The sequence below is a fragment of the Prionailurus bengalensis genome, chromosome A3, assembly GCF_016509475.1.
Source record: "Prionailurus bengalensis isolate Pbe53 chromosome A3, Fcat_Pben_1.1_paternal_pri, whole genome shotgun sequence".
Lineage (NCBI taxonomy): Eukaryota > Metazoa > Chordata > Mammalia > Carnivora > Felidae > Prionailurus > Prionailurus bengalensis.
This window is the reverse complement of record NC_057354.1, coordinates 103,564,189-103,591,875: the sequence shown is the minus strand read 5'-3', so window position 1 is coordinate 103,591,875 and position 27,687 is coordinate 103,564,189. Positions and strand designations below refer to the sequence as shown.

Genomic DNA, 27,687 nt, shown 5'->3' with positions numbered 1-27,687 from the left:
TTTAATTTAATGCCTCAACCTCCAAGAAGCAATGGTTCTCAACCTTGGCCCCACAGAGATCCCAACGTCATTCAGAAGTGGAATACAGCCTGGACACCTGGAGGTTTGAAAGCTGCCCAGGTGATTCTGATGCACAGCCAAGGTTAAGAACCACTGTTCTAAAGGAATTAGGAAGTGTATTACCTAAAAATCCTATTAAGCATCCTCTTCCTTTCTGCCTCTACCCCACCAAATGCAACTGTCCAGTACTCTTCTCCTAGCCCTACAACATACATATATATGATCCCTACGCCTCTAGGCCACAGCAAGCATCCTAGCAGACATGCAGACAGCAGAGGGAACAGGATCACAAGATCTCATGAAGATGGACAGAGAAAAGTCTCACGATATGATCAAGAGGCATTCTGATTAAAGGCATGACTAACACAAGAAAGAGTTCCGCTACACAGGATATGAGAAAGGCAAGTACTTCTCCTAAGTATTTCCTTTTATTGATTGGCCTCTGCAATCAGCTGAATTAAATGTGTTTAATAAACCTCAACAGTAATTAAGACAAATTTCCTATTTAATTGTTACTCTATGGTGTTCCCCAGACCTTGCTAAAACCCATGCACAGAGAATAAAAACATACAGGAAGATATGAAACAACCCCAAAATACTGATACACTATGGAATTGAACAGACCATTAACATTTAATGTGATACTGAAATGGTTAGGTTTAAACATATCATCTTGCTATTTGTTTTCTATTTGCTCCATCTGCTCTCTGTTCCCCATCGTCCTCTTCTGGATGGAGTATTTTCTATGTTTTTTTTTATGATTCCATTATAGCTCCTTTGTTGCAGTAAGTTCTGACTCTGTTTTCTTACTTCAGTAATTGCTTTGTGACTTACAGCATACACCTTTAAATTATCAAAGATTACCTTCAAGTGAGATTATACCACTTCACCCATCAGTATATGGGTCTTCCAACAGTACGTCCATTTCTCCCTTCCCAGCCTTTGAGCTACTGTTGTCATATTTTTCATGCTTTATAAACCCCATAGTACATTGTTATTATTTTTATTCTGTTGTCTTTAAAAAAGTATTTTTAAAAGAAATAAATCTTGCCTATTTACCCAGGTAGTTACCATTTCCAAAGTTCTGCATTCCTTTGTGTAGACCCCTATTTCCATCTGATACTATTTTCCCTCAGCCCAAAGGACTTACTAGACAACATGTCCAGTAGCGTGGGTCTGCTGGACTCTTTCAGCCTTTGTATGTCTGAAAAAGGCTTTATTCCATGGTCATTTTTTTTGAAAGATATTTTTGCTGGGTATAAAATTCTAATAAGACTTTTTTTTTTTCCCCTGAGTCCTTTACTCCACTAAGTTATCACTTTCACTGCTTCCTACAAGAAATACACAGTCACGGTTATTTTTATCTGTGTGTAACATGTCTTTTTCCTCTAGCTGTTGTTAAGGCTTTTTATCACCAGTCTTGGGCAATCTGGTTACAATGTGCTTTAGTGTAATTTTATTCATATTTCTCATGTTTGGGATTCACTGAATTTGGAAAATTTCCAGCCATTGTTTCTTCAAATATTTTTTCTGTCACTCCACCCCCTCAATTTCTCCCTTCTTCAGGGACTCCAATCACATGTAAATTAGGTGTTTTAAGTTCCACAGCTTACTTCATATTTAATGCTCTGTTCCTTTGTTTTCCTTTTTTTCTTCTTTTACTTTTGCATTTAATTTTGGACAGTTTCTAGTGCTATGTCTTCAGGCTTGCTAATTTATTATTATGGAATGTCTGATCTGCCCATTAAACCCATTCAATGTACTCTTCATCTCAAAAAGTTCAGTTACAGTCTTTTGTATCTTCTATGTCTCTCAAGGTTCTGAAATACAGAATAGACTTATAAGAACGGTTCTAATGTCCTTGTTTGCTAATTAGAACATCTGTGTCAATTCCAGGTCAGTTGTAATTGACTTTTCATCTGATTATAGGTTCTATTTTCCTGTTTCTTTGTGTATCAGATATCGTGAATTTACCTTGTTGGGTACTGGATATTTTTGTATTTCTATATTCTTGAGCTTTGCTTTAGAATTACATTTCTTGAAAAACAGTTTGATCCTTTTGTGTCACGCTTTTAAGATTTGTTAGGTGGGACCAGAATACGATCAGGTCTATTTAGTCTAGGGCTTCCCATTACTAGAGCAAAACCCTTCTGAGAATCTACTGCCTCTTAAATTATGAAGTTGTGAGAACAGGCACTGTTCCTGAACCTGTGTAAACAACTGGTAATCCATGTAGACAATTCTTCCTCCAGTCTCAAATAATTTCTTCACATGCATGTGCTGACCAGTAAGTACTCTTCTGATAGTTGAGGGTGACCCTCTGCAGGTATCTAGCACTCTCTCTTTGGCATTCCATCTGGTAAACTCTAGCTCCTTGGGTCTTCCTGTACTCTTGGATCTGTCACCTCAAATCAAGAAGTCTTCTAGGCTCGGGGCACCTGGGTGGCTCAGTTGGTTAAGGGTGCAACTCTTGGTGTCAGCCCAGGTCATGATCTCATGATTTGTGAAATCAAACCGTGTTGGGACACTGCACTGACAGCATGAAGACTGCTTGCGATCCTCTCTCTCTCTCTCTCTCTGCCCCTCCCCTGCTTGCTTGCTCTCTCTCCCTCTCTCAAAATAAACATTAAAAAAAATTTTTTTAAAAAGAAGGCTTCTAGGCTCCACCTGGGTTCTTGCTCCCTCCCCACAGTCTGAGACCTCTCAAGGCTATAAGCTGGGACAATCATAGGGCTTATTTCATTGTTTCTCATCTCACAGGGATCACTGTTCTTCATTACCTCATGTACAATGTACCAAAAGCCATTGCTTCATATGCATTGTCCAGGTTTTTGGTTCTAGACAGGAGAGTAAATCAGATTCCTGTTATCTCATCCTGGCTGGGAATGAAAATCTATGCTTTAAATTTTTTTCCTATTTTTAGTATTTTGACTATTCTGTGACTAGGTGTGGTCTTCTTCATATTTATTCTGCCACTGTAAGTTGATGTCCATTACCCATTTTTCAAAACCCTTTGCCTTAGTCTCTGCAAACACTGCATCTCTCTCATCTTCTCTTTCCATTTATTCTGGGGTCCCAACTACATGCATATTTGACTTTTTCACCATGTTCCACGTCTCATACACTTTTCTGTATTTTCAATCCATTTTCTCTGTGTACTTTAATCTGCTTACTTTTTTAAAAATTTATTTACTTAATAAGAGAGAGAGAGAAGGAACAGGGAGGGGCACAGAGAAAAGAAGAGAGAGAATCCCAAGCAGGCTCTGCACTGGCAGCACAGAGCCTGATGCAGGACTTGAACCCACAAACCATGAGATCATGACCTGAGCCGAAACCTAGAGTCAGAGGCTTAACCGACTGAGCCACTCAGGTGCCCCTAATCTGTTTACTTTCTACACACCAGCCTTCCGGTTTACTTATCTGCTGTGTCTGATACACTACTTAATCAATCCACTTATACTTTTCAGTTCCAGAATTTCCATTTAACTCTTTCTTATTGATTCCAGATTTCTGGTGAAGTTCTCTATCTTTTCATTTATTTTCTTGGAAATAATATCATAGTTAAATTTTAAGTCCAAGTCTAGTAACTACAATAATCTAGATCATATATAAGTCAGTTTCTCTTACTTTTGTTATATCTTGTAATTTTTAATTCAACACTAGATACTGTGTATTAAAAATTTAAAGGTTCAAGACATATTTTGTTCTTCCTAAGATTAAGGTGATGCTTTCTTCCATAAGGCAGGTAGAATGCAAAGAGATCTCCATTCTGTTTGAGGCTAACATCAGGTCTTGTCTGTTTTAGTTTTCATCTTTATTCCTAGGGCTTGGCTCTGCTGCTGTTTCATCAGAATGGCTGGGATGCTTACAGAGCCACTTCACCTCGGCAGCCCAGGAGCTCTACCCTTTGTCTCCTTGGCACTACGCTGTTGCTGAAATCTCTGTTCACATTTTTAGCCTCCTGCCTTCTCCTAGATTTCTTAAAAGTCTTACCCTGTGCATGTGCAGGTTAAGATTTGGTTAAGTGTCTCAAGAGAAGAGTGTGTCCAGTTTCTGAATTATTATTCCCATTGCTCCCTCCTACCTGGAATTTAGCTCCTCAAGTTCTAGGTTCTCATGCAATTGTTAACTCAACCTCTGTCCTCTGCCCAGCAGCACCACTGCCTTTTGCTGGGACTCTACTTCTGATACCATGAAGTGGCAAATGCCTTTCAGAGAAAGCCAGAGTAAATATGGGGTTTCCTCATTATGCTTCCCTTCTCTCGTGTACTGCGGACCCTCAATCAATTCTGGCCAGAATGGCTGCTACTAGTTCTTTTAAGTAGCTATTTTAGGGGCACCTGGGTGGCTCAGTCGGTTAAGGATCAGGCCACAATCTCACAGTTCATGAGTTTGAGCCCTGCATCAGGCTCCGTGCTGACAGCTCAGAGTCTGGAGCCTGCTTCAGATTCTGTGTCTCCTCTCTCTCTGCCCCTCCGCTGCTCACACTTTGTCTCTCTTTCTCTCAAAAATGAATAAACTTCAAAAAAAGTGTTTTTAATAAACAGCTATTTTATATAGTCTGCCAAAGTTTTATATTTGTTTTTGTGGGAAAATCAATCCAATATAAGCAATTCCCTCATGGCTTTAACTAGAAGTCTCCAGATGGTACATTTTTATCTGAGGTTTTCAAAACAGCAATAAGCTAGTTATGTTATTAAATTTTAAATGATTAAATGGAGCACTCTTTGCTCTTCTTAAAAACAATTTTTGGGGTGCCTGGGTGGCTCAGTAGGTTAAGTGTCTAACTTCAGCTCAGGTCATGATCTCAGTTGGTGAGTTCAGACCCCCCCCATCGGGCCCTGTGCTGACAGCTCAGAGCCTGAAGCCTACTTTGGATTCTGTGTCTCCCTCTCCCTCTCTGCCCCTCCCCTCCTTACACTCTGTCACTCCCTTTCTCTCTCTCTTTCAAAAATAATAAATAAAACATTAAAAAAATGTTAACAATTTTGAGTCCTCAATTAATAAGCAGAAATTTAAAAGTGATATAAAGGTGCTTAGAATTAATTATATTTTATGATTCAGATTACTGGGCAAACTGTATCTGAATACATATTCTGAAAAATACAGTGAGATGCCAATATTTTAAAACTGTATTATAAAAAAGTTCAAATTCATACAAAACCAGATACCTGGTCATTTTAAAGCTTTATAATATTAGAAATTAAGATTATGTGATTAAAAAGAAACATCTAAACTAAAAACCCAAAATATAAAGAAAAAGAAAAATTACTTTAATAAAAATTAAGAGAGAAAAATAATATATCCTTTTGATTTATTAGTATATAATGGTGTTTGGGGCTCTTTGAAGAAGAATCCATCCTTCTCTAAATAGAAATAAAAGTTTATGCATGTGTAAAGTTCAGATGGTCTTTTTAGAAAAAGTTCTCAACACCTAAACATGAATGAAGACCAAAGCCTAACTAAAGAAAATAACTCACTAGAAATGCCTCCTACCAAGAAACTTAAAAACTAAGTGAGTCAGTAATACAGGTACTGAGCGGATTTAGGTCTGCAATTACCTTCGAGTCCTACAGACGGCAGGTGCCATGGCGCTGGTACCGAGTGGTAGACGAGGAAACAGGCCAGCATGCTCAGCTGAGATTCCTCAAAGGGCTGCCCACTGAGGTAGGCGTGCACACACACATCACCCCCAGCTGTGAGAGAAACACAAATGGAACTGAAGCAACTGATGACAGAACTGAGAGGCATGAGGAGTGCCTTCCTTCTATTATTTTGTCATCCAGAACTCATTAAGCACTTACCATACACTATGCTGGGCATTAAGGCTACAGTGGTAAAGCAGATAGAGTGCATGCCAGCACAGAGTCTGGAGGGTTGTAAGGGACAGTGACGTTTACACAATGATACAAACAAATGTGTAATGAGAAATTGGGATGAGTGCTATAAAGATGTAGTGGTCACTGAAGTTGTCTCTCCAAACATCCATTTTACAACCTTTCCCTCCAGGATACAACATTTGAGGGGACTGACTTCAGCTCCAGAACCGGATCTTGATTAGTACTGGTCAGACTTTCTCAAACTCTAAGATGCATCAGAATCACGTGGAGGGCTGTTTAAAACACAGATAAGTGGGCCTCATCCTCAAAGTTTCTTGGATGGGGTCAGAAAAACCACATTTCTACGAAGTTGTCAGGACACACTGCTGCTGCTCCAGAGACCACGCTTTGAGAACCAGTGGCCTAGGTCAATCAAGGCAATCCTACTCTCAACACGGTGATTGGCTCAGGGACCAACAGACCTAGGCTTTCCAGCAAGACACATTCTTTTCCACAGTGACTGATTGAGGAATGTGCATGAGTTCCAATTCAAGCTGGAGACATGAGGAGATGCTTGACAACATTCTGCTAGAGGCTTTTGGGAAAGTAATTTCCTCATTGTTACGGCAAAGCTCCTAGAAGAAGGCTATTCTTCTTCTGTGCAAAATGCTGATGACCTTGAGGCAAGGAGCAGCCATTTTATTACTCTAAGAAAAAGCACTCTGAGGATAAAGCCAAGGCACAGAGTGTAAATAATGGAACCTCAGAGAAATGGGGCTTAAGCACTAGCATTAGATGACCCTTAGCCCACCTTACCTGTGGACTTCCAATAATGTAAGCTTATGTGTGTCCTTATTGTTTAAGCCAGGTTGAGTTAGGCCCTCTGTTACTTGTAGACAAAGACATTTTGATATATAAAGAAAAGTCGAGGAGGAAGGGGGAGGGGAAGGGAGGAAGGAATAGGGTATAGGAGGGAGGGAGGGAGGGAGAGAGGAAGGGAGAGAGAAAAAGAGAGAGAGAGAGAGAGAGAGAGAGAGAGAGAGAAAGATGGCAGGAAAGCTGCCTGAAGTAGTGTGATCTTAAAAGGCCTATGTTGCTCTATCTCTCTCTGTCCCAAAAATAAATAAACGTTGAAAAAAAAAAAAAAATTTAAAAAAAAAAAAAAAAAAAGAAAGGGGCGCCTGGGTGGCGCAGTCGGTTAAGCGTCCGACTTCAGCCAGGTCACGATCTCACGGTCCGTGAGTTCGAGCCCCGCATCAGGCTCTGGGCTGACGGCTCAGAGCCTGGAGCCTGCTTCCGATTCTGTGTCTCCCTCTCTCTCTGCCCCTCCCCCGTTCATGCTCTATCTCTCTCTGCCCCAAAAATAAATAAACGTTGAAAAAAAAAAAAAAAAATTTAAAAAAAAAAAAAAAGGCCTATGAGAAAGGGGCACTTATATTGAGGCTATAAGAATAAATATAAATTGAGCAGGCACAGAATAAAAGAAAAAGCAGCATATTTAACAGACCTATGCAAGATGGGAGAAAAGAAATTACAACTGCCACCAAAAAAAAAAAAAAAAACATAAGAGACTACTATGAACAATGACATGCCAACAAATTAGACAACCTAGAAGAAATGGATAAAGGGTAAAGTCATAGAAACAAAGGTCTTCTAAGACTGAAACAGGAAGAAACAGAAAATCGGAATAGACTGATTACTGGGAAGGAGTATGAACAGGTAATCTAAAACCCCCCAACAAGCAAAAGTCCAGGACCAGATGGCTTCCCTGGTGAATTCTACCAAACATTCAAACAAAATTCAACACATATCATTCTCAAACTCTTCCAAAAAACTGGAGAAGGGAATGTTTCCAAACTCATTTTACAAGGCCAGAATTAAGCTAACACCAAAACCAGACAAGGACACCACAAAAAAAGAAATTTACAGACCAATTATTCCTAATGAATATAGATGCAAAAATCCTCAACAAAATATTAGCCAACTGAAGTCAACAATATATTAAAAGGGTTCCCACCACACCTATGGCCAAGGTTTCAACAGACCTCACCAAAATGCCACCTCAAATGGAACATGCCATGGAAACCATGATGTTCAGGTTTCACAGGTTTGCTGGGGACAAAGGCAAAGGAGGACCTGAAAGTACTCATGGAAAAGGAGTTCTCTGGATTTTTAGAAAATCAGAAAGACCCTATGGCCGTAGACAAAATAATGAAGGATGTGGACCAGTGTTGAGATGGCAAAGTAGGCTTCCAGGGCTTCTTTTCACTGACTGCTGGGCTCACCATTGCATGCAATGAATATTTTGTGGTATACATGAAGCAGAAGTGAAAGAAGCAGGCAACACTGAGCAGCCTGATAAGAGTTCTCCTAAAGGATCTCTTAAGGAATCTGTCCCACAGCTTCCCCCTGTATAAAGGATTCCATGACCAGATCAGGACCCTCGGAACTATACAAATAAAATCTAACCCCCATTTGACAAGCAGAGAAAGAAGTCAGTGAAAGCTAGATAAGCTTTTGATTTTTATATTTTTTGCATCCTTTTACCCTCAATAAACAAATTCCTTTTTTAGTTCCTCAAAAACACCACCACCACCAAAAACAAAATACAATACTTTTAGAAGGATCATATATACCACAATCAAGTGGGATTTATTCCAGGAATGCAAGGATGGTCCAACATCTACAAATTAGAGTGATATACCACATTGACAAAATAAAGGATAAAAATCACGTGATCTCAATACAAAAAAAAGCATTTAACAAAATTCAGCATCCATTTATGATAAAAACACTAAACAAAGTGGATATAAAAGAAATGTACCCTCAACATAATAAAGGCCACATATGACAAAACCATAGTTAACATCATACTCAACACAGAGAAAGTAACAGTTTTTCATTTAAAACAAGGAACAAGGCAAGGATGCCCACTCTTGCCTCTTGTATTCAACACAGTAGTGGAAGTCCTAGCCATAGCAATTAGGCAAAAAGAAGAAATAAAAGGCATCCAAACTGGAAAGGAAGATTTCAAACTATACTACAAAACTATACTAATCAAATAGTTGGTATTAAATACATAAAAGCACATAGATCAACAGAACAGAGAGCCCAAAAATAAACACACACATATAAGGTTAATTAATTTACAACAAGGAGTCAAGCATATATAATGAGGAAAGGACAGTCTCTTCAATAAATGGTGAGGGGGAAAATGGACAGCCACATGCAAAAGAATAAAAATGTACCATCTTACACTATAAACAAAAACTAACTCAAAATGGATTAAAGACCTGAATGTGAGGCCTGAAACTATAAAACTCCTAGAAGAAAACATGGTTAGTAAGATCCTTGACATCAGTCTTTGGTGTTGAATTTTTGGAAATGACTCCAAAAACAAAGGCAACAAAAGCAAAAATAAACAAGTGGGACTACCTCCAACTAAAAAACTTCTGCACAGCAAAGGCAACCATCAACAAAATGAAAAGGCAACTTACTAAATGGGAAAAAAATATCTGCAAATCATATATCCAATAAGGGGCTAATACCCAAAAGACACGAAAAAACTCAAAAAACTTAACAGCAAAAAAAAAAAAAAAAAAAAAAAAAAAGAAAAGAAAAGAAAAGAAAAAAAATCCAATTAATGTGCAGGGGACATAAATAGACATTTTTTCCCAAGAACAATACAGATGGCTAACACACTCATGAAAGATGTTCAACCTCACTGTCAGAGATATGCAAATCAAAACCACAATGAGGTATTACCCCCTCACCTGTTGGAATATCACCTGTTGGAATAGCTATTATCAAAAAGGCAGGAAATAATAAGTGTTGGAGAGAATGTGGAAAAAAGGAAACTCTCTTGTACTGTTGGTGGGAATGCAAACTGGCACAGCCACTATGGAAAACAGTATGGAGGTTCCTCAAAACATTAAAAATAGATCTATCACGTGATCCAGCAATCCCACTGCTGGGTATTTATCCAGAGAAAACAAGAACACTAAATCAAAAAGATATTCAGTTTGTTGCAGCATTATTTACCATAGCCAAGATATGGAAACAACCTAAGAGTCCATCAACAGATGAATGGGTACAGATGTGGTATATATACACAATAGAATACTACTCCACCATTCAAAAAAATGAAATCTTGCCATTTGCAACAACATGGGTGGACTATGATGGTATTACACTAAGTGAAATAAGTCGGTCAAAGAAGGACAAATGCATATGATTTCATGTATATGTGGAACCTAAAAAACAAAACAAAACTCATATATAAAGAGAACAGAGTGGTGGTTATCACAGGGGAAGGGGGTTGGGAGGTGGGTAAAAAGGATGAAGGGGGTCAACTAGTATGGTGATGGATGATAACTAGACTTACTATGGTGGTCACTTTGCTGTATATACATATATCAGATTATTATGCTGTATACCTGAAATTAATATAATGCATTCTATTGAAACCAATACAAAATTGGAATCAATTTTACCTCAATTTATAAAGTGATGGTTCTCCACTAAAAAATAAATGCACATTTTTGGCAATCATAGTGGCAAGTCAAATTTGGTAGAGAACAGTGTTGTAAACCACCAAATGCCCTAAAAGAGCAATAAGAAAAAAGCGATTCAGGGCACTATTATAGAAAGTGCTCTAGTCACTGCCGAAGTTTCATTACTGATACAAAATGTGCAAATCAGACAATCTGAAAAGGATTAAAGACATACTTCTTATCAAGAGCAAAGGTCTGCTATATATGATCAAATGCTGAACTGAATACAAAATATCAAAACCTATATAATAATCTGTATTTTCCCCAAAAATGAGAACAAAAATGAGATTTTTAAAAAGTTTAAAACTACATGACCTTTTGAATTCAGAGAGAAAATGATAGAACAATGTAGGTATTAAACAAACACTTGGAGTTTGAAACAGTTGTTTTCCATGTATATCCTTCACAATCTGGTTGACAATTTTTTTTTCAGAAATGTATTTCCTAATATTACAGTAGATAATTTTTACTTTAATAATATTCAAGCACGGTTAATATAATAACTGTCAAGATAGTAATCTACTGCTTACCAACAGCTTTAACGCATCAAGAATTGTTACTACTTATGTTACCAGGGTTAGTATTTACCCAAAACTGGTTGCTGTCAGATATATATCAGAAGGTATTTGAATGAACTGAAAAGAGTATAAAGACGAAGGAGTTGACTTAAAATCAATTTCAGACATATTATCACACATCAGACAGATTTCCATAAATCAGAAGGCTCATCACTTGTCTCACATGAGGCATAATTACTTCCACACTATTAGGAGTAACTTTACAATTCCCCTGCAGTCACAAGTCTGTACTTCCAAACCACAGTCACCTGATGTCCCAGGTTCCCACTGACTGACTCACAGAGCTGGTAAAACAAACATTCACTCTAAGCACACATCAAGTTTTCAGTGTAAACAGAGTGGAGACACATGAAAGGGAAGAAAATAGCTACTGGCTTCACAAGTAGGTGACAGGCTACACCCCTAAGAAATAGCCGATAAAGGTGCTAGAAAGGAAACAAGATCTGATGCTAGAAAAGCTAAAACAAGTTCCTAAGTGTCAAGTGGTATTTAAATACCATATATATATACATGTATATATATACATTTAAAATGCCACGTATATACATATACACACACACACACACACGTGTGTGTGTACAATATATATGTGTGTATAACAGATATGTACATGCACACGCACGTATGTGTGTGTATATATAGTTGTATTAAGCAGAGTTAAATATATTTTTAAAGAAGTTGAAGTAAATAATCAGAGTCCAATTCGTTACTGAAAACATTAAATCTATAGCCATTCTAGCTTATACTCAGATTTATCTTATTTACCAACAAAAGAAAATGTCACAACAGAAAAGCCTGAGTCCCAATGTATCTTAAAAGCACAGGGCACGATGCTATTATTACCTTGTAGCCACTGGTCCAGAGTATTATCAATAGTGCATTTGACAACAGGGAGGAACTCAGAGTTCATAAAGAGTCCCCGCTTAGGATGGTTCTGCAGCCGTTCCTGATGGCTCCTGGAGCTGAAAAACTCTAACACCAACTTTATCTGCCAAAGTTCAGATGTCTCAGACATTTCTCTTCTTCCTAGTCTTCTCATAGCCTTGAAGAAACAAAAGGAAAAGCAGTCCACTTCATTAAAGAGTGAAGGGGCCCTAACTGTCTCTTCCTCAGAGTTGCATTATCAATAGAGTATTTTTTAAATACGGCTCATAGATCAATAAAGGGCAGAGGAGAATCCATTCCATGTTTTGATGCCATCTGCCCCACAGAGGAGCCCTCCAATGGGTACAGATACACATCTACTCTTCAATACTCTCTTCAATACGATCCCCACATAAATAGCTTCCGGTAAAAGCAACAGTGGCAAATGAGCTCATTCTTGCCTCAATGGCTCTGAAAAATGAAAACCCACCAGGTCTCCTGCCAGTCAGTCACTTCTGGGAAACCCAAGTGGGGCACAACGATTTGGCTGGGATCGGGCCAGGGATCCCAGGGCTCAGAAGGCAAACACAATACTACTGATAATACTGCTCTTGGGACCCATCTGCAAAGTCACCATGGCTACAACCAGCGGGAATGTTCTTCTGCAGACACCTGTCCACAACTGTGAAGGGATAACGGTTCAGAGCATAAAAAGGGAATACTTCCAGCCAACAAATGAAAAACACAACTCATTACTTGGCTGCTAGATAGAGAGGTGTTATGAGAAAGCAGTCTCAGAGTGGGTATCATATAATCATACTTTCCAATTAAAAAACGTGGATGGATACCAGACAATAATGCCATTCTGGGCCATCTGGTTATATTAGAAGGTGCCTTTTAAGTAAGAATGCTACTTAACAGAATGTGATTTGCAGGTTTTTGGGAATTATCCCCTGCCTAAACATCATTTTCCCACTTTTCAAGAGAGATTATTTTGCCATTACAGATTATTTCCTTTGGCTTTAAACAATGAGTCCCAAATACTTATCTGTGAACTCATCATATCATATTCACTTAAAGAGTTGTTTAAAACCACAGACCTGGACCTCATCTGATTCAGTAGATGATATAGAATTCTGATTCAGTGATGAAATTCTGATTCAGTAGATGATATAGAATAGGATTTGAAGATCTGTATTTTTAAGATTCCTTATATAAATTAAAGCCAAGTTAAAAACCTACTGGCTTAGCTTAATTTTGGGTCTGAAAGTCACATGACATAAGTCATATGTACTACTAATAACCAAAACTGAATAAATTGGTCTCATCCTTTAGAGAAGCTATTAAGCATTATTTTCTACATTACAACTTTCAGGCTCTTTTAAAACAGCAACACCACAAAAATTTTAAAGTGATTTAGTTTCCTAAATCACTACATACTGATACCATAACCTCTTGCAAGCTTAATCACGCAGACATAATTTCACATTACTGCCATCACTAGGGCACTGTTTGTTCATTTACTGCTCATTGGCATATCCTATCCCTGAAGAGGCTTTGTCAGGAAGGATACAAGAGACCACCCAATGATGCTGGGGGAGAAAAGGGAGGGAATGTTCTTTTCCTCTGCTAATCAGGGGAAGAGAAAAAAAGGGAAGAATGGGGACCATAGAGTAAGACAATCCACTAAGAGGCATTCCTGTTATCATAAATTCTAAGCTTTTTTTGTCATATACAGTTTTCAAGTTTTATAGGGTTTCCTTTTTGTGAATTTCTAAAAGCAAATGAGAGACCAAAGAGATGGGACACAGAGGGAACCTTACCTCATGGTTCAGTATGTTACTTAAAATACAGTATAAATCTCATCAGAATTAGAATATGTTTTTTGACCATACCTGATCCATTGCTATGTATGCAGGCAACATCTCTGGGGTCTCCTGAGTGACACATTCATAGAGTACTGAAGAAAACAGATCCAGAATTTCCTGTTTCTGTGAAAAATCAGAAACATTTTGTAGCACATCAATGTATATTCCAAAATCAATTCAAGATTGCATAGCAACTACTATGGCCAATTCTTAAGCTCTGCAGTCAATGACATTATAGGGTAAAACAGCTACCTCTTTATAAATCATAGTGAATGCAACACTAAACATCAATAAAATATAACAAAGTCCCAAAGGACAGATATGGATGTAAGTGCTGTGAGGAGAGGAAGGATCAGCAGGGGTAAATGAGCAAACAGGACACATAGAGATATGCCCTGGGTTAGGCTGGCAAGAGCAAGATCCAGAAAGAAAACCCAGCATCCACAAAGATGCAGCAGAAAACACTGAGCAGAAGAGGCATGGAGGAGGCAGCACAGCCAAATCCAGCTAGGCTTAAGGAAGGGCACGGACTTTCATCAGAGACCTGTGGCCCTGAGTGCATGCCCAGCCCTTACTAGCTGTGTGATCTTGGGCATGTGAGATCTCTGAGTGGGATTCCTCATCTGTAAACCTGGAATGATAAAGTACCTACCCCCAGAGTCAGAAAAATGAGAAAATTACATAAAGTACTGAGCAAAGTATCTAGTAAATAGTAAAGATTCAATATGTTAAAGGGGTTAAAATTATTTCATTTAACCCTCAAATCAACAATGTAAGGTAGGTTCTACCATAATCCCACTTTTAGAAATGAGGAAACTGCATCTTGGAGCGTTAAAAACTTTCCCAAAGCTACACGCACTTATAGGCAACAGGTGACCAATCCCAGATAGCAAATTCCTACATCCAAGCTTTGCGATCTGCAATGATGGATTAAATAACATATCCACTGGGCACCCTTTGAATCCTGAAGAGAACAACAGTTTTATGACCAACAGAAAAAAGTGTTATAAAACACAGAGGAATAAGATTACGTAAAAGTAAGAGAAAGGTAAGAAACACTGAAAATAGCAATCAGTACAACAATGCACGTTAATATCACCTTATCGAAATTAACGTCTTTTATACACACACACACACACACACACACACCACACACACACACACACAGGAATATTACTCAGTCATCAAAAAGAATGAAATCTTCCCATTTGCAATGACATGGATGGAGCTACACTGCATTATGCTAAGCGATAGAAGTCCATCCGAGAAGACAAATACCATATGATTTCACTCATATGTGGACTTTAAGAAAGAAGACAGATGAACATATGGGAAGAGGGAGAAAAAAGAAGAAAGCGGAAACAAATCACAAGACACTCTTAACAATAGAGAATAAACTGATGGCTGATGGAGAGAGGTAGGTGGAAGATGGGCTGGGTGGGAGATGGATACTAAGGAGGGCACTTGTGATGAGCACTGGGTATTGTATGTAAGTGACGAATCACCGAATTCTACTCCTGAAACCAGTACTGCAGTGCATGTTAACTAAAAGTTAAATAAAAAATTTTTTTAAATAAAAGAAAATTTAAAAAAAAAAAAAAAAAACCTTAAGTCGTTTCTTGTATCAAGGTAGGCAGTTATCGAATTTAACAGTTTTAGTCTATGAAAAATGTGCATTTGCCAAGCAAAAATCATCCAACATACCTGAGGTGTATCAGCAATCTCAAAGACAGGTCCAGATGTTACAGAGGTTTATGGTGGTGTCCGCAGGTAGAAATAATAGCAAATTGTAGTCTAATAAGCAAAACATATGACACATACCTGACCCATGTTCACGGTCGGTTTGCAGAAATATTCAGCAAATGACAGAAGTGCTGGATCAGAAGTGAATGCTGAAATTGTTTCTGGCTGAAAAAAATAAACAGCAGCAACAAATATAAGTGAGATATTAGAGGTTATTTTCCTTACTACTCAAACTGTAATATATGCAGTTGTAGGAAATCAACCTCACTGTTTTCACACAATGTTCCCATTAAGCCCAAGGTTGTACAAACTTGCTAGCACTTCACCAACCTGTTCTGCTAAGAAGTTACAAGAAGCTTTTCTGCACAAGCCAAATATGAGCAACTGATTTATTAGAGGCCAATAATAAATAAGAGTTTCTTATACAGCTTGCCCCCAAAAGGCTCTCCCCTCTTCTTCATGAACTAACTGAAAAACAAGTAAGAAAGCAGAACTGGGGCGCCTGGGTGGCTCAGTTGGTTGAGCGTCCGACTTCGGCTCAGGTCATGATCTCACGGTTTGTGGGTTCGAGCCCTGCATCGGACTTTGTGCTGACAGCTCAGAGCCTGGAGCCTGCTTCGGATTCTGTGTCTCCCTCTCTCTGTGCCCCATCCCCACTCATGCTCTGTCTCTCTCTCCCTCAAGAATAAATAAAACATTAAAAAAAAAAAAAAGAAAGAAAGAAAGTAGAACTGTTACTGAAAAGATAAGGACAAAAGCCTATGTACCACTCAAGCCACTCACAAATAGGTAAAGACCGGATGATTCCACTTATATGAGGATCCTAGAGTAATCAAATTCAGAGACAGAAAGCAGAATGGCAGGTGCCTGGGACTGGGAGGAAGAAGGAACGGGGAGCTGCTGTTCAATGGGTACGGAGGTTCAGTTTTACACGATCAAAGAGTCCTGCAGATGGATGGTGGCGGAGACTGCACAACAGAGTGAATGGACTGAATACTACTGAACTGTACACTCAAAAAAAGGGCTAGGACAGCAAATTTTATGTGTATTTAGACACACACACACAAAAAAAATCACTCACAGTTCAAGACCGAAAATGGAATATAAAAGTATTAAAAAGTATTACCATTTTCCACTGAGGTTTATATTTTACTTCTGAATTCCCAACAAGCAGGAAATTGAGATGTCTTTCAATCTTTATGTAATTTTCCAATTCAAAATCAAGTGTAAACTTACCTATTTTCTTTACAAATTAGATTAGGGTGTTTAAGATGGGCTCTAATTTATATAAACAACAGTGTTTAAGTTAAGCAGTATCCAAAAGTCCTCCAAGACTATTTCATAGACAACCTATCAAATACTGCCGAACCAATACGCTGATGCCAACTACATCTATTTAAACCCTGGGAACTATCATAAAGGCTCAGTCATAAGTAACTGACTCAAAATGAAATGTGTGTTCAATTAAAATAAACACTATCTCCTTATGAGGGAACACAAAGAATGCTAATCCAGTCCTCGGGCCACCACTCAGCCAGTCCGCCAGCCACATTTTTGCCTCCACAACTACCCTCCAGGGGTCCTGACTGCTTTAAACAGCCACTCAATATATCTTCTGCAGAACACATTTGCTCGGGGAATTCCTGAAAACTGCAGTTAAGCTGAGACATTTCACTGTTAGACTGAGGAACACATTTCTAGCATGGGGAACTTATTTGAGTTCTGGAATGTAGAGTAAAATATGTACTGACCACAGTGGGCACCACCGTGTCTCACACACTCTTACTTCAACGACTTTTTCATTCTAAATACTCTTGCATTAGCAGTCAAGTACTATGAGAATCATAAAGCAAATTGATAAAGCTGTCCTCACTTTATCCTCACCAAGATTAGAGCAACAAACAGGGAATGGGGGTTAAGAATGAAACTAATTAGTGCTACCTTACAAAAAATTTTCTCTATTTCTGCCATGAATTAGGCAAATCTTAACGTGAAGATTAATAAGTAAAACTATTAAACTATACATTTTTATAGTGTTAAGATACATTGTCCCTGCTGCTAAATGTAAAGCATCCTTAGACGCTGGGTAGGCGGTCCACACTGTATTGTGGTTGCTACATGAAACAACAGACCGACCCACGGCCATTCAGCCTTTACAGTTTGCAGCAACGGGACAGAGCAGATTCGCCTAAACGGTACCGTAACTGTCAACACACAAGTACATGCTTTGGGTGGGACAGTGGGATTTGTAATCATTCCCTCTCATCCTTGAGTTTTTAGCCAATCGATACTACCTTGAAAGCCCGAGCTTCAGAGTTCCTGTTAGCAACAGTCTGGGCCAACAAACTTTGCCACCCCATCGGATCTTCCTTGTAGGAGAGCTGACCCGCTCTGAGCTTAACATATAGAACCCCATCCTTAGAAAGGATTGATCTGAAAGAAAACAAGAATGATTTTATAGGAGGTATTATTTGCAGTTCTCAGCTGGAAACAGAGTGTCTCTCCACACCATGTTCACGTGAAATGACGTCTTTATTATTTTCCAGTAAGGCATATGATTATTTACTGAGTCTAATTCAATCAGTCCCTATGAGAAAGCCAAAATGAAGTTCTACTTTTCTTTGGTGTCTGGGTTCATGGAACTTGTTCATGGAACTTGTAAGAAGGGGCTCTGCTCAAGTGTGAGCGTCAAAGGCAGTATTTCATCTGACACTTCTTCATATTCCCTTTATCCTCTAGCACTATGAGTGGGACACTGGAAGTACTAAGTACCTGCTGATTGGTGTGCAGCAGAAAAAAAAAATGCTGCAAATCTAAAAAGGACAATATAGAAAACAGCTAACATATACTTTAAGGGAAAAATAAATTGGGACCAAACCATAACAATTTTTATGGGCTTGTTAAACCTTTTGGAAATTTAAACACTTACGCACTACTTAATGCATAAAATTAACACTCTGTTCATTAAAGCGACTACTGGCATATGACTATTTCCACCCAAAAGCAATCTATCATGATTTTAATTTTATGAGAACAATCCAACAAAAGAATGACAAAAAGATGCAAAAGATGTGGTCTGACAAACATCAATGGTTATAAAGTTCCTTTAGTAGATGGACACATATGCTAGCCTTACTTTTTTTTTTTTCCAGCCTTACTTTCTTACACTGATTACCTCTCATTACTGCTACAACAGACAATTCCATTATTGTACCAACTTATGTCACTTCAAGTTTCTCACTGAATAAATGTAACTGTTTTCTAAACTGAATCTCATAATTCAAACTGTGTTTCAAAGTTATAAACCACTTTATTCAAAATATACTCTACATATTGTCCTGAATGAGATCAAAGGGTAACAAGGACCATTCCAGTGAAGAATCTGCAATTTCTACCTTCCCATATACTTTATTCACTTCACAGATACATCTAAGAAATTCAATATACTTACTTCAAGTGTTGTGTTCCCTTGCTTAAATCTATGAGCAGTTCCCAGTATCGTGGCCCTTTTACTTTAATCTGCCAAGATAAATGTGAACACAGTCAATCCAATGCTAAAAAGCGCTGGTTTGAAAAATGAAACCCATGTTTCTCAGAGGAAATAAAAACAACGGGGCCAGAAAGAGACACTGAAAAGTTAACAAGCTCCATTTCCAGACACATATGTCTGTGAATCAAGTTCTGAGGCCATCTAACCTATCAGTAAAGACCTCCAAGTAAAGACTTTCTCTGTTCCTCCTGACAACTCCTCCTGGGGCTGCTTTCTGATTTCCTACAGAACACCGAGAAAGCAGAGGCTTTTATTTAGCTATCTCTGATGCTATACTGTTCTAGTTGAACTGATCCCTTGTGTGCATCTCCCTAAATCACATCCCACTTACCTGCTTTAAAAGGTGGAGTTCTGGAAGAAGGGTAGGGGCCATCAATTCTTCTTTGGTTTGTTCATACCATTGAGTACCCTTCACAAATGTAAAAGAACAGCCACAATTCACTATGCAGTTAGGGGAAGCTACAAAGAAGAAACATCATTCTGTACTTCTTCCCCACACTTTCTACACAGATTGTCAAATGGCATACAATGCTCTCTGACATCAAGTCTTAAAGGGCTAAGCCTACAATCCTTTGCTGGACCTGTATCACCTTACACCAACCACTTCGAGCCTTGCACTTCACATGCTAGCAGTGCACTTCTGAGGCCTCTGGGTTTCTGTACACGCTGTCTTTGCTACTGGAAACGTGCCCCTGCTCAGCTGGCAAATCTCAGCCCAAACCCTGTGTCCACCGCGACGACCTCCCCGATCCTCAACAGCTAGATGGAGCATTTCCCCTCTATGCCCCCTGCATTCTACACATACTCCCAATTACCACTCTATTCTTACTGCACCCATGCCTGACCACCCAGTGGACAGAAGTCCCTTAAGGAATACAACAGTTTAATTTTTGAACCCCAGAGCCTAGCATAGTTTTGATACACAGAAAGTACTTAATAATATTCTGAATGAAGGAAGGATAGACACATGACTTATTTATATAATCTGTACATCTAAATCAAAGATCTCTCATCAAATACATGATCTTGGGCTTTAAAGCACCCTGCAAACAAATCTAAGAATAGTTCTAATTTAACTCTTCTTTAGAACACGGTCATTTTCAAACACGGACGTTTTCAAACCATAGGCTCCACGGACAAAAGAGCAGCTGATGACCTCTAAAATATTGCTCTCATAGACTATAAACGAGCCCAAATGGCCTGGCAGGATGTACACAAATTTTAGAAGCTTCAATTTTTATAAGAGGTTAATTTACCACTGCCTTCTTTTAAAGGACAACATTTTTGAAATATTTGAGCTGCAAACAGGTATGAGTGGTAACAAAATTACAAATAAATGGAAGGAGGAAAGAATTACCTTATAGGTAACTTCTAAAAGGGCATAGCAGGGCATGTTTGTATCCACGTCCACAGGCACCAGGAGCCTCGGTTCTGCAGCCAGCACATATAGGTGCCGCAGAGCCTGGAGATGATACCTATCCACAGAAAACACAGGGAGGAGGTAACAAACAGGGGACAACAGTGTGAGCTCTACAACCTGCTGCTGCTGACACCCTGAACCACAACAGAAGCGGGGGTTGCTATCTTCCCATGACAGCAATCCTGACGGAGGACGACAAGATTCAGTTAAAAAGCAATGGACAGATTCTCTTTAAAAAATTACAGGGACGCCTCAGTGGCTCAGTTGGTTAGGCCACTGACTTCGGCTCAGGTCATGATCTCACAGTTCGTGAGTTCGAGCCCTGCATCAGGCTCTGTGCTGACAGCTTGGAGCCTGGAGCCTGCTTCAGATTCTGTGTCTCCCTCTCTCTCTCTACCCCTCCCCTGCTCACACTCTCTGTCTCTCTCTCAATAATAAATAAACATTAAAAAATAATAAAATAAAATAAAATAAAATAAAATAAAATAAAATAAAATAGGGGCGCCTGGGTGGCGCAGTCGGTTAAGCGTCCGACTTCAGCCAGGTCACGATCTCGCGGTCCGTGAGTTCGAGCCCCGCGTCAGGCTCTGGGCTGATGGCTCGGAGCCTGGAGCCTGTTTCCGATTCTGTGTCTCCCTCTCTCTCTGCCCCTCCCCCATTCATGCTCTGTCTCTCTCTGTCTCAAAAATAAATAAAAAAGTTGAAAAAAAAATTTTAAAAAAATAAAATAAAATAAAATAAAATAAAATAAAATAAAATAAAAATAAAATAAATTACAGACACACGATCCTCGACCCAAGAATTCCTTACATGCATTTTCACAGTTAAGAGGTTTTAAAGGAGGTAAAAATTATCTTAACGTGAAAATAATTCATCCCTTATAAAATTTCTCAAATAATCCTTTTCTGCCCCACACATGCATTTTTTACCTTCCTAGGGACTTATTTCTAGTTATTTGGTTTTTGGCTTCAGGGTTGACAGTAGAAGGAGAAGGAAAGCTCTTCTACATACACACACTTCTCTACACAAATGCATACGCACACCTGGAATCTAGGACACCAAAAACTAATGGGTAAGATTACAGTAATATTTTTCTTTCTGTGTGCTTTTCTGTTTTCCAAAAAAATTTTTAAACTTTAAAATTTGTATTTCAGCATTTCGACACGAAAAAAATTTTTAAGATGGCATTTTAAGATGTCATAAAAGGATGAGAGTTAAAATTTTTCTTTTTAAACTTTAGTTACAGCAATAGCCTTCCTCTTCTCACCCAAACCTACCCTTTCCTATAAACTGATTAGAATTGAAAGCAACTTGGGGCGCCTGGGTGGCTCAGTCGGTTAAGCGGCCGACTTCGGCTCAGGTCATGATCTCGCGGTCCGTGAGTTCGAGCCCCACGTCGGGCTCTGTGCTGATAGCTCAGAGCCTGGAGCCTGTTTCGGATTCTGTGTCCCACTCTGTCTCTCTGACCCTCCCCCGTTCATGCTCTGTCTCAAAAATAAATAAACGTTAAAAAAAAAAAAAAAAGAATTGAAAGCAACTCAAAGCCAGAAAAAAAATGATATTTATCAGTTACATAAAAGTTCCTGGTGCTGATCACTAACTTGCTTTGTTCAAAATAGCCACACCAAATGATTCTCTGACCAGCAATATAGGAGTGCGGCTCTCTGTTGTACCCTAACCAATAATTGGCTTTAACAGTTCAAAAAGTCTTTCCTAAGTTGACCAGAGACCACTTGTCAGAGTTGTATTATTTTAACAAGAATATTCTTGTGCTCCACCTATCATCAGAGTTTGGACATCAGATTAGGCAGCTTTTACAAAACAGCTTACTTTCATTTATCACTTTAAACTACATTATGCTATAGTTTGACAGCTTAGTTACTACAATTAATGCTCCATCTCTTGAGGCTTTTCTTAGCAGATGAGCTGAATGCACTGGTCACTGCAGATGTCTCTGGAATATAAGGAGCTATTTTCTTCCCTTCCTCTGGATCCAGTGGAAACCAACGATGCCTGAAACTTCTGGGGAAAACTGAAGAGCTGCTGATGGTTCTTTGTGCTCTAAAATGCAGAACTTCTGTATTATCAGACCTTTTCTACATGTGTGAGGTCTTACGGCTCAATGCCACTTCTAATTTGTCTCTGATTCTTTGCTGCATTTTGCTTTTCATGTCCCTTCCATTTCATTTATACAAAACTTCTCAGCATGCAGGATGCCTAGACAGACCAGTCAGTTAAGTGTCTGACCCCTGATTTCAGCTCAGGCCATGATCTCACATTTCATGAGAATGAGCCGAGTCAGGCTCTGCACTGACAGCACAGAGCCTGCTTGGGATTCTCTCTCTCTCTCTCTCTCTCTCTCTCTCTCTCTCTCTCTGTCTGCCCTTCCCCTGTTCCCACTCTTTCTCTCTCAAAACAAATAAAATTAAAAAAAAAAGTTCTTGGCATTCATGTAAAAGATGGAAAAAAAAAGGAATTCATATAGACAGTGGATAGTGCCACTAAATCAAACCAATTTCTCTCTTGGAATTAAACAATTATAGTACAAAACATATCATCTGCAGCTTCTGTTGGCTACTATCTTTTGCTTAATGAATTTTTCCCTAAAGTTAACTTTGTTTGGCCCACATTTGGGGTTTACAGCAGTTCTAACGACTGAAGGATGGTGGAAAACTGATGGATCAGTCCAACAGCTATCCGAAGTTATCTTTAGGTCTAATATTTAGAGAAACTTTTTAAAAGATTTAGCCAGGAAGGTAACTAAGTTCAAGAAGAGAATAAACTAGTTTGGAAATGAGTCCATGGAACCAAAGCACAATCATCCCTTGGAGAACTTGAGAAAGATCACATTGAGGACAGAATCACTAGACTCACCGGTTGTCAGTGCTGTGAGCTGGGAAGTGTGGGTAAAGGGCACAGAGGAGAGCAGCAATGGAAGAGTTTGATGTACTCAAAGAGTACCTGCAAAACAAAGGCCGGAGTGAAAGAGGTTATTAATTATACTGTGCAAACTCCCAAGGCCTTCTTGAGAATCAGTTCAGTGGAGTGCCATGGCAAGGCATACTGACAACTTGCCTTGATGAATGCAAATGTGTCAATGCTGTGAATGTCTCACTTTTCAGTTAGTCTTTAAGCCATTTCAAGACCATCTACTATTGAAAGCAAAAGCAACAACTCACAAATATTAAATCCAAAACCTGAATTAATAAGCATGGTTTTTGAACCTAAAATATCACCATACTGAGGACCATTAATGTAATCCTAGAGATTATAGACACTGAAAAAGACACGAATGAAGGACACCACTTCTTCTCTGGTTCTACATATACCTACTTACAGAAAAATAAACTTGACTTCTAAGAATACAGGGTTTTTAACTGGGTATTCTCAAACTATTTTTTCTGTTTCTGTAAAGTCTGAGCATCTCCTTAGAATGAAAGACAAAATGAAAAAGGCAAAAGTTATCAAAAGAAGTTACAATGAATGTATAAACAACAATTCCTCTACAAACAGCTTTTTTTCTTATCAATACTATAAACTTACTTTTATCAGGGCCACATAGTCTTCATAAAATCTTCTTAAATTTTCCTTATATTATTTTACTCTTGCTCAAACTCCGCATGGTAATCAGGCAGATCAATCTAAAGTTCTAGAGTTTTTCTTACAAATATTTTGAAATAAAGATGGTTCACTGGGCATCATATAAAACCACTGTTGGGGCACCTGCATGGCTCAGTTGGCTAAGCATCAGACTTCGGCTCAGGTCATGATCTCGCAGTCCAAGAGTTCAAGCCCCACGTGAGGCTCCGTGCTAACAGCTCAGAGCCTGAAGCCCACTTCAAATTTGTGTCTCCCTCTCTCTCTGCTCCTCCCCCAATCATGCTATGTCTCTCTCTCTCTCAAAAATAAACTTAAAAAAAAAAAAACACTGTTGCAGATAATATACATATATATTTTATTATGTGGCTCAGTCGGTTAAGCATCCAACTTCAGCTCAGATCATGATCTCACAGTTTGCGAGTTTGAGTCCCACACTGGGCTCTGCACTGTCGGCACAGAGTCTGCTTAGAGCTTACTTAAGATGCTCTGTCTCCCTCTCTCTCTCTGCCCCTCCCCTGGTAGTACAAGCATGTGTGTGTGCGTGTGTGCGCTCTCGCGCTATCTCTCCCTCTCTCAAAAATAAACATTAAAAAAAAAAGAACAAGAGAGATGCAGGAGTTTACTTTGGAAGAAAAAGAAGTTTACAAAAATCATAAAATAAAAAGAATTTTCATAGTAATATGGGGGAAGGAGGAAACAGAGCTGTTGTTTAAAGGGGACAGAGTTCAGTTCTGCAAGGTGAAAAAGTTCTGGAGATTGGCTATACAACAATGTGAATATGCTGACTACTACTAAACTGCCCATTCAGAAATGGTTAAGAAGATAAATCTTATGTGTATTTTACCACAAATAAAATTTTTTAAATAAATATATAACCCAATATGAAAATGAGTAGAGGAGACTCGGACATCACAAAAGATTTCCAGTTAGCCATTAAAGATATAAAGGGGGCTAAATATCATTATTCAGAGAAACGGAAATTAAAACCACAACTGCTACCAGATGGCTAAAATTAAAAAGACTAACATTACCCAAGTGTTGGAAAGGATGGGGAGCTGGAACATCACACAACACTGATGGGTATATAAAATGGTACAACCACTTTGGAGCACTGACGGCATTACCTACCAAAGTTAAGCACACACATACACTCGTAGATCTACTCACAGATCTATATACAACAAAATCAAAGACATGTAAAACAATATTCATAACAGCCGCAAGCCAGAAACAACACATCCATCAAGAGCAGAGTAGATCAATAACCGTGGAATAATCATACAATGGAATTCAACAGCACAGAAACATGAATAAACCATCGCTACATACAACATGGATTAATCTCACAATGTTGAGCTAAAGAAATACAGTTGATCCTTGAACGATGTGAGGATTAGGGGTACCAACCCCCCCACATAGTCAAAAATCCGTGAATAACTTATAACTTCCCCAAAGCTTAACTAACTGCCTACTATTGACTAGAAACCTTACGGATAACATAAACAGGTGATTGACACATTTTATATGTTATGTGTACTGTATGCTGTAATCTTATAATAAGCTACAGAAAAGAAAACATTAGGAAAACCATAAGGAAGAGAAAATACATCTATAGTACTGTACTATATCCAATAAATTTTGAATTTAAAAATTTTGCATTTCAAAAACAGGCAAAGCCAGTCTAAGGTGTTATAAGACTAAATAGTGATTATCTTTGGATAGAAGTAAAGTAATAATTAACATAAAAGGGAGACGCCTGGGTGGCTCAATCGGTTAAGCGTTCAACTTCGGCTCAGGTCATGATCTCGCGGTCTAGCCCCGCGTCGGGCTCTGTGCTGACAGCTCAGAGCCTGGAGCCTATTTTAGATTCTGTGTCTCCCTCTCTCTCTGACCCTCCCCTGTTCATGCTCTGTCTCTCTCTGTCTCAAAAATAAAAAATAAGTGTTAAAAAAAAATAAACAGAAAAGGAATAGCAGGGTAGAAACAGGTATTCTGAGTTCTATCTTGATCTACATGGTAGTCTACAGGGAGAAGTCTTATAAAAAGATGAGGAGGTCAGGAATGACAGATGCTGGAAAGAGAGCAAGGAAGGTAGAAACTAAGAAAAAGAAACTCTCATAGGACTTGGTGACTGAAGTGTTCCTGAACTTTCAGTTCAGTAGAAGGGTAAAGTCATTAAACAGTGGGGAACGGGAGGTGGCGCACTGAAGAACTGAGTACCGACTCTTCTAAGAATGTAGAGTGACCATGGTCACTACTAAGTAGGGCATAAATTGATGGTTAAACTACAGAAGGGCCCTTTTAAAGTGTAATTATACCCCAGGATAAGCTAACAGCTAGTCAGGATCAAAAACTTTCATGGATCTTCAAATCCAAGATAAGTCACTCCAATAGATCTTGCTCAAGAGATCTTTTCATTACAGGGCGCCTGGGTGGCTCAGTCAGTTAAGCATCCAACTCTTGGTTTCAGCTCAGGTCATGATCTCACGATTTCATGAGTTCAAGCCCCACATCGGGCTCCAAGCTGACAGTGAGGAGCCTGCTTAGGATTCTCTGTCTCCCTCTCTCTGCCCCTCCCCCGCTTGTGCTATATCTCTCTCAAAATAAACAAACTTTAAAAAAAGTTAAAAAAAAAAAAGAGATCTTCTCACTGAGGAAAAAATACATATTCATTTACCTTCCTCCTCCCAGAAAGAGAAGTCCAAGGGCCATGTGATGGGCTAAGTGGAAGCCATAGTTCATTTCACCACCTGTTTTCATGTGCAAGAAGCGACAGAGCTGCAAAACCTTTAGGTTCCCCGAGCCAGCCATCACCATGGCGAGAGACAGAAGCACCACACTCAGGCAGGTCTCCAGGTTGTACGGCCCTGTCTGGAAATGCAAAAAGACAGCATACTACAATTGTTGTGTTACAGTTCTTTATTATCAAACTAAATTGGCCATCGTTAGACTACAGATATTTATTAGTTTAAAAAATCTGCAAAAAAACAAATATTTTCTCTATAAAATTCAACTTCGGTGTAGAAAATTCAAAAAATAAAGTATCAAAAAGGAAATAATAATCCCTTGGAATACTAATACCCAATGACAACAGCCATAAATATTTTGGCCTTTTCCCCAAATCTTTTTCTATACCCATGGTTTTTTTCTTTTTTTCAAATGAAACTGAGGTATTACTATACATGATATTTTTATCTCTTTAAATCTATGACATATGAGCAATCTTCACTCATAAAAAATTCTTAGAGAACATGAGTTTGATAGCTCCATGGTACAACAATGTACAGGTACACGACAGTGAAATTTACCTAATTACTTTTAGACTTTTTGACTTTCAAGTTTTCTCATATTATACATAAGGTTGTATAAATCTGTGTGGTGTTGATCAGAATAAAATCTTACTCTCTCCTGTCACTAGAGGGGCAATGTCTCAAAACTGAATTTTTACTAAGTGCTAATTTTTTTAAAAACCAGTTAACAATATTCAGTCCTGAGACAGGATGGCGTAAGGTACAATAATCCATGAAGGATATGGTTTTTGCTCTCACAAGAATTCAATACCATGTACATCCTTCAAGGATCACACTTGCCCTTAATTAATATCCCAAAACACAAATATAAAGATGGGCCAA

General features: G+C 38.7%; 1 protein-coding gene and 1 pseudogene across 1 annotated transcript in view; one reads left to right on the top strand and one right to left on the bottom strand.

Moving 5' to 3' along the window:
• ANAPC1 (anaphase promoting complex subunit 1) overlaps positions 1–27,687 on the bottom strand; it is a 98,403-nt gene that overhangs the window by 738 nt on the left and 69,978 nt on the right. Inside the window, 10 exon segments of the mRNA XM_043604003.1 lie at positions 5,622–5,756; positions 11,854–12,052; positions 13,770–13,865; positions 15,564–15,650; positions 17,780–17,918; positions 18,937–19,004; positions 19,367–19,444; positions 20,393–20,510; positions 23,330–23,416; positions 26,733–26,926. Coding sequence (XP_043459938.1) covers positions 5,622–5,756; positions 11,854–12,052; positions 13,770–13,865; positions 15,564–15,650; positions 17,780–17,918; positions 18,937–19,004; positions 19,367–19,444; positions 20,393–20,510; positions 23,330–23,416; positions 26,733–26,926 — 1,201 coding nt within the window.
• LOC122466891 lies at positions 7,817–8,381 on the top strand (annotated as a pseudogene).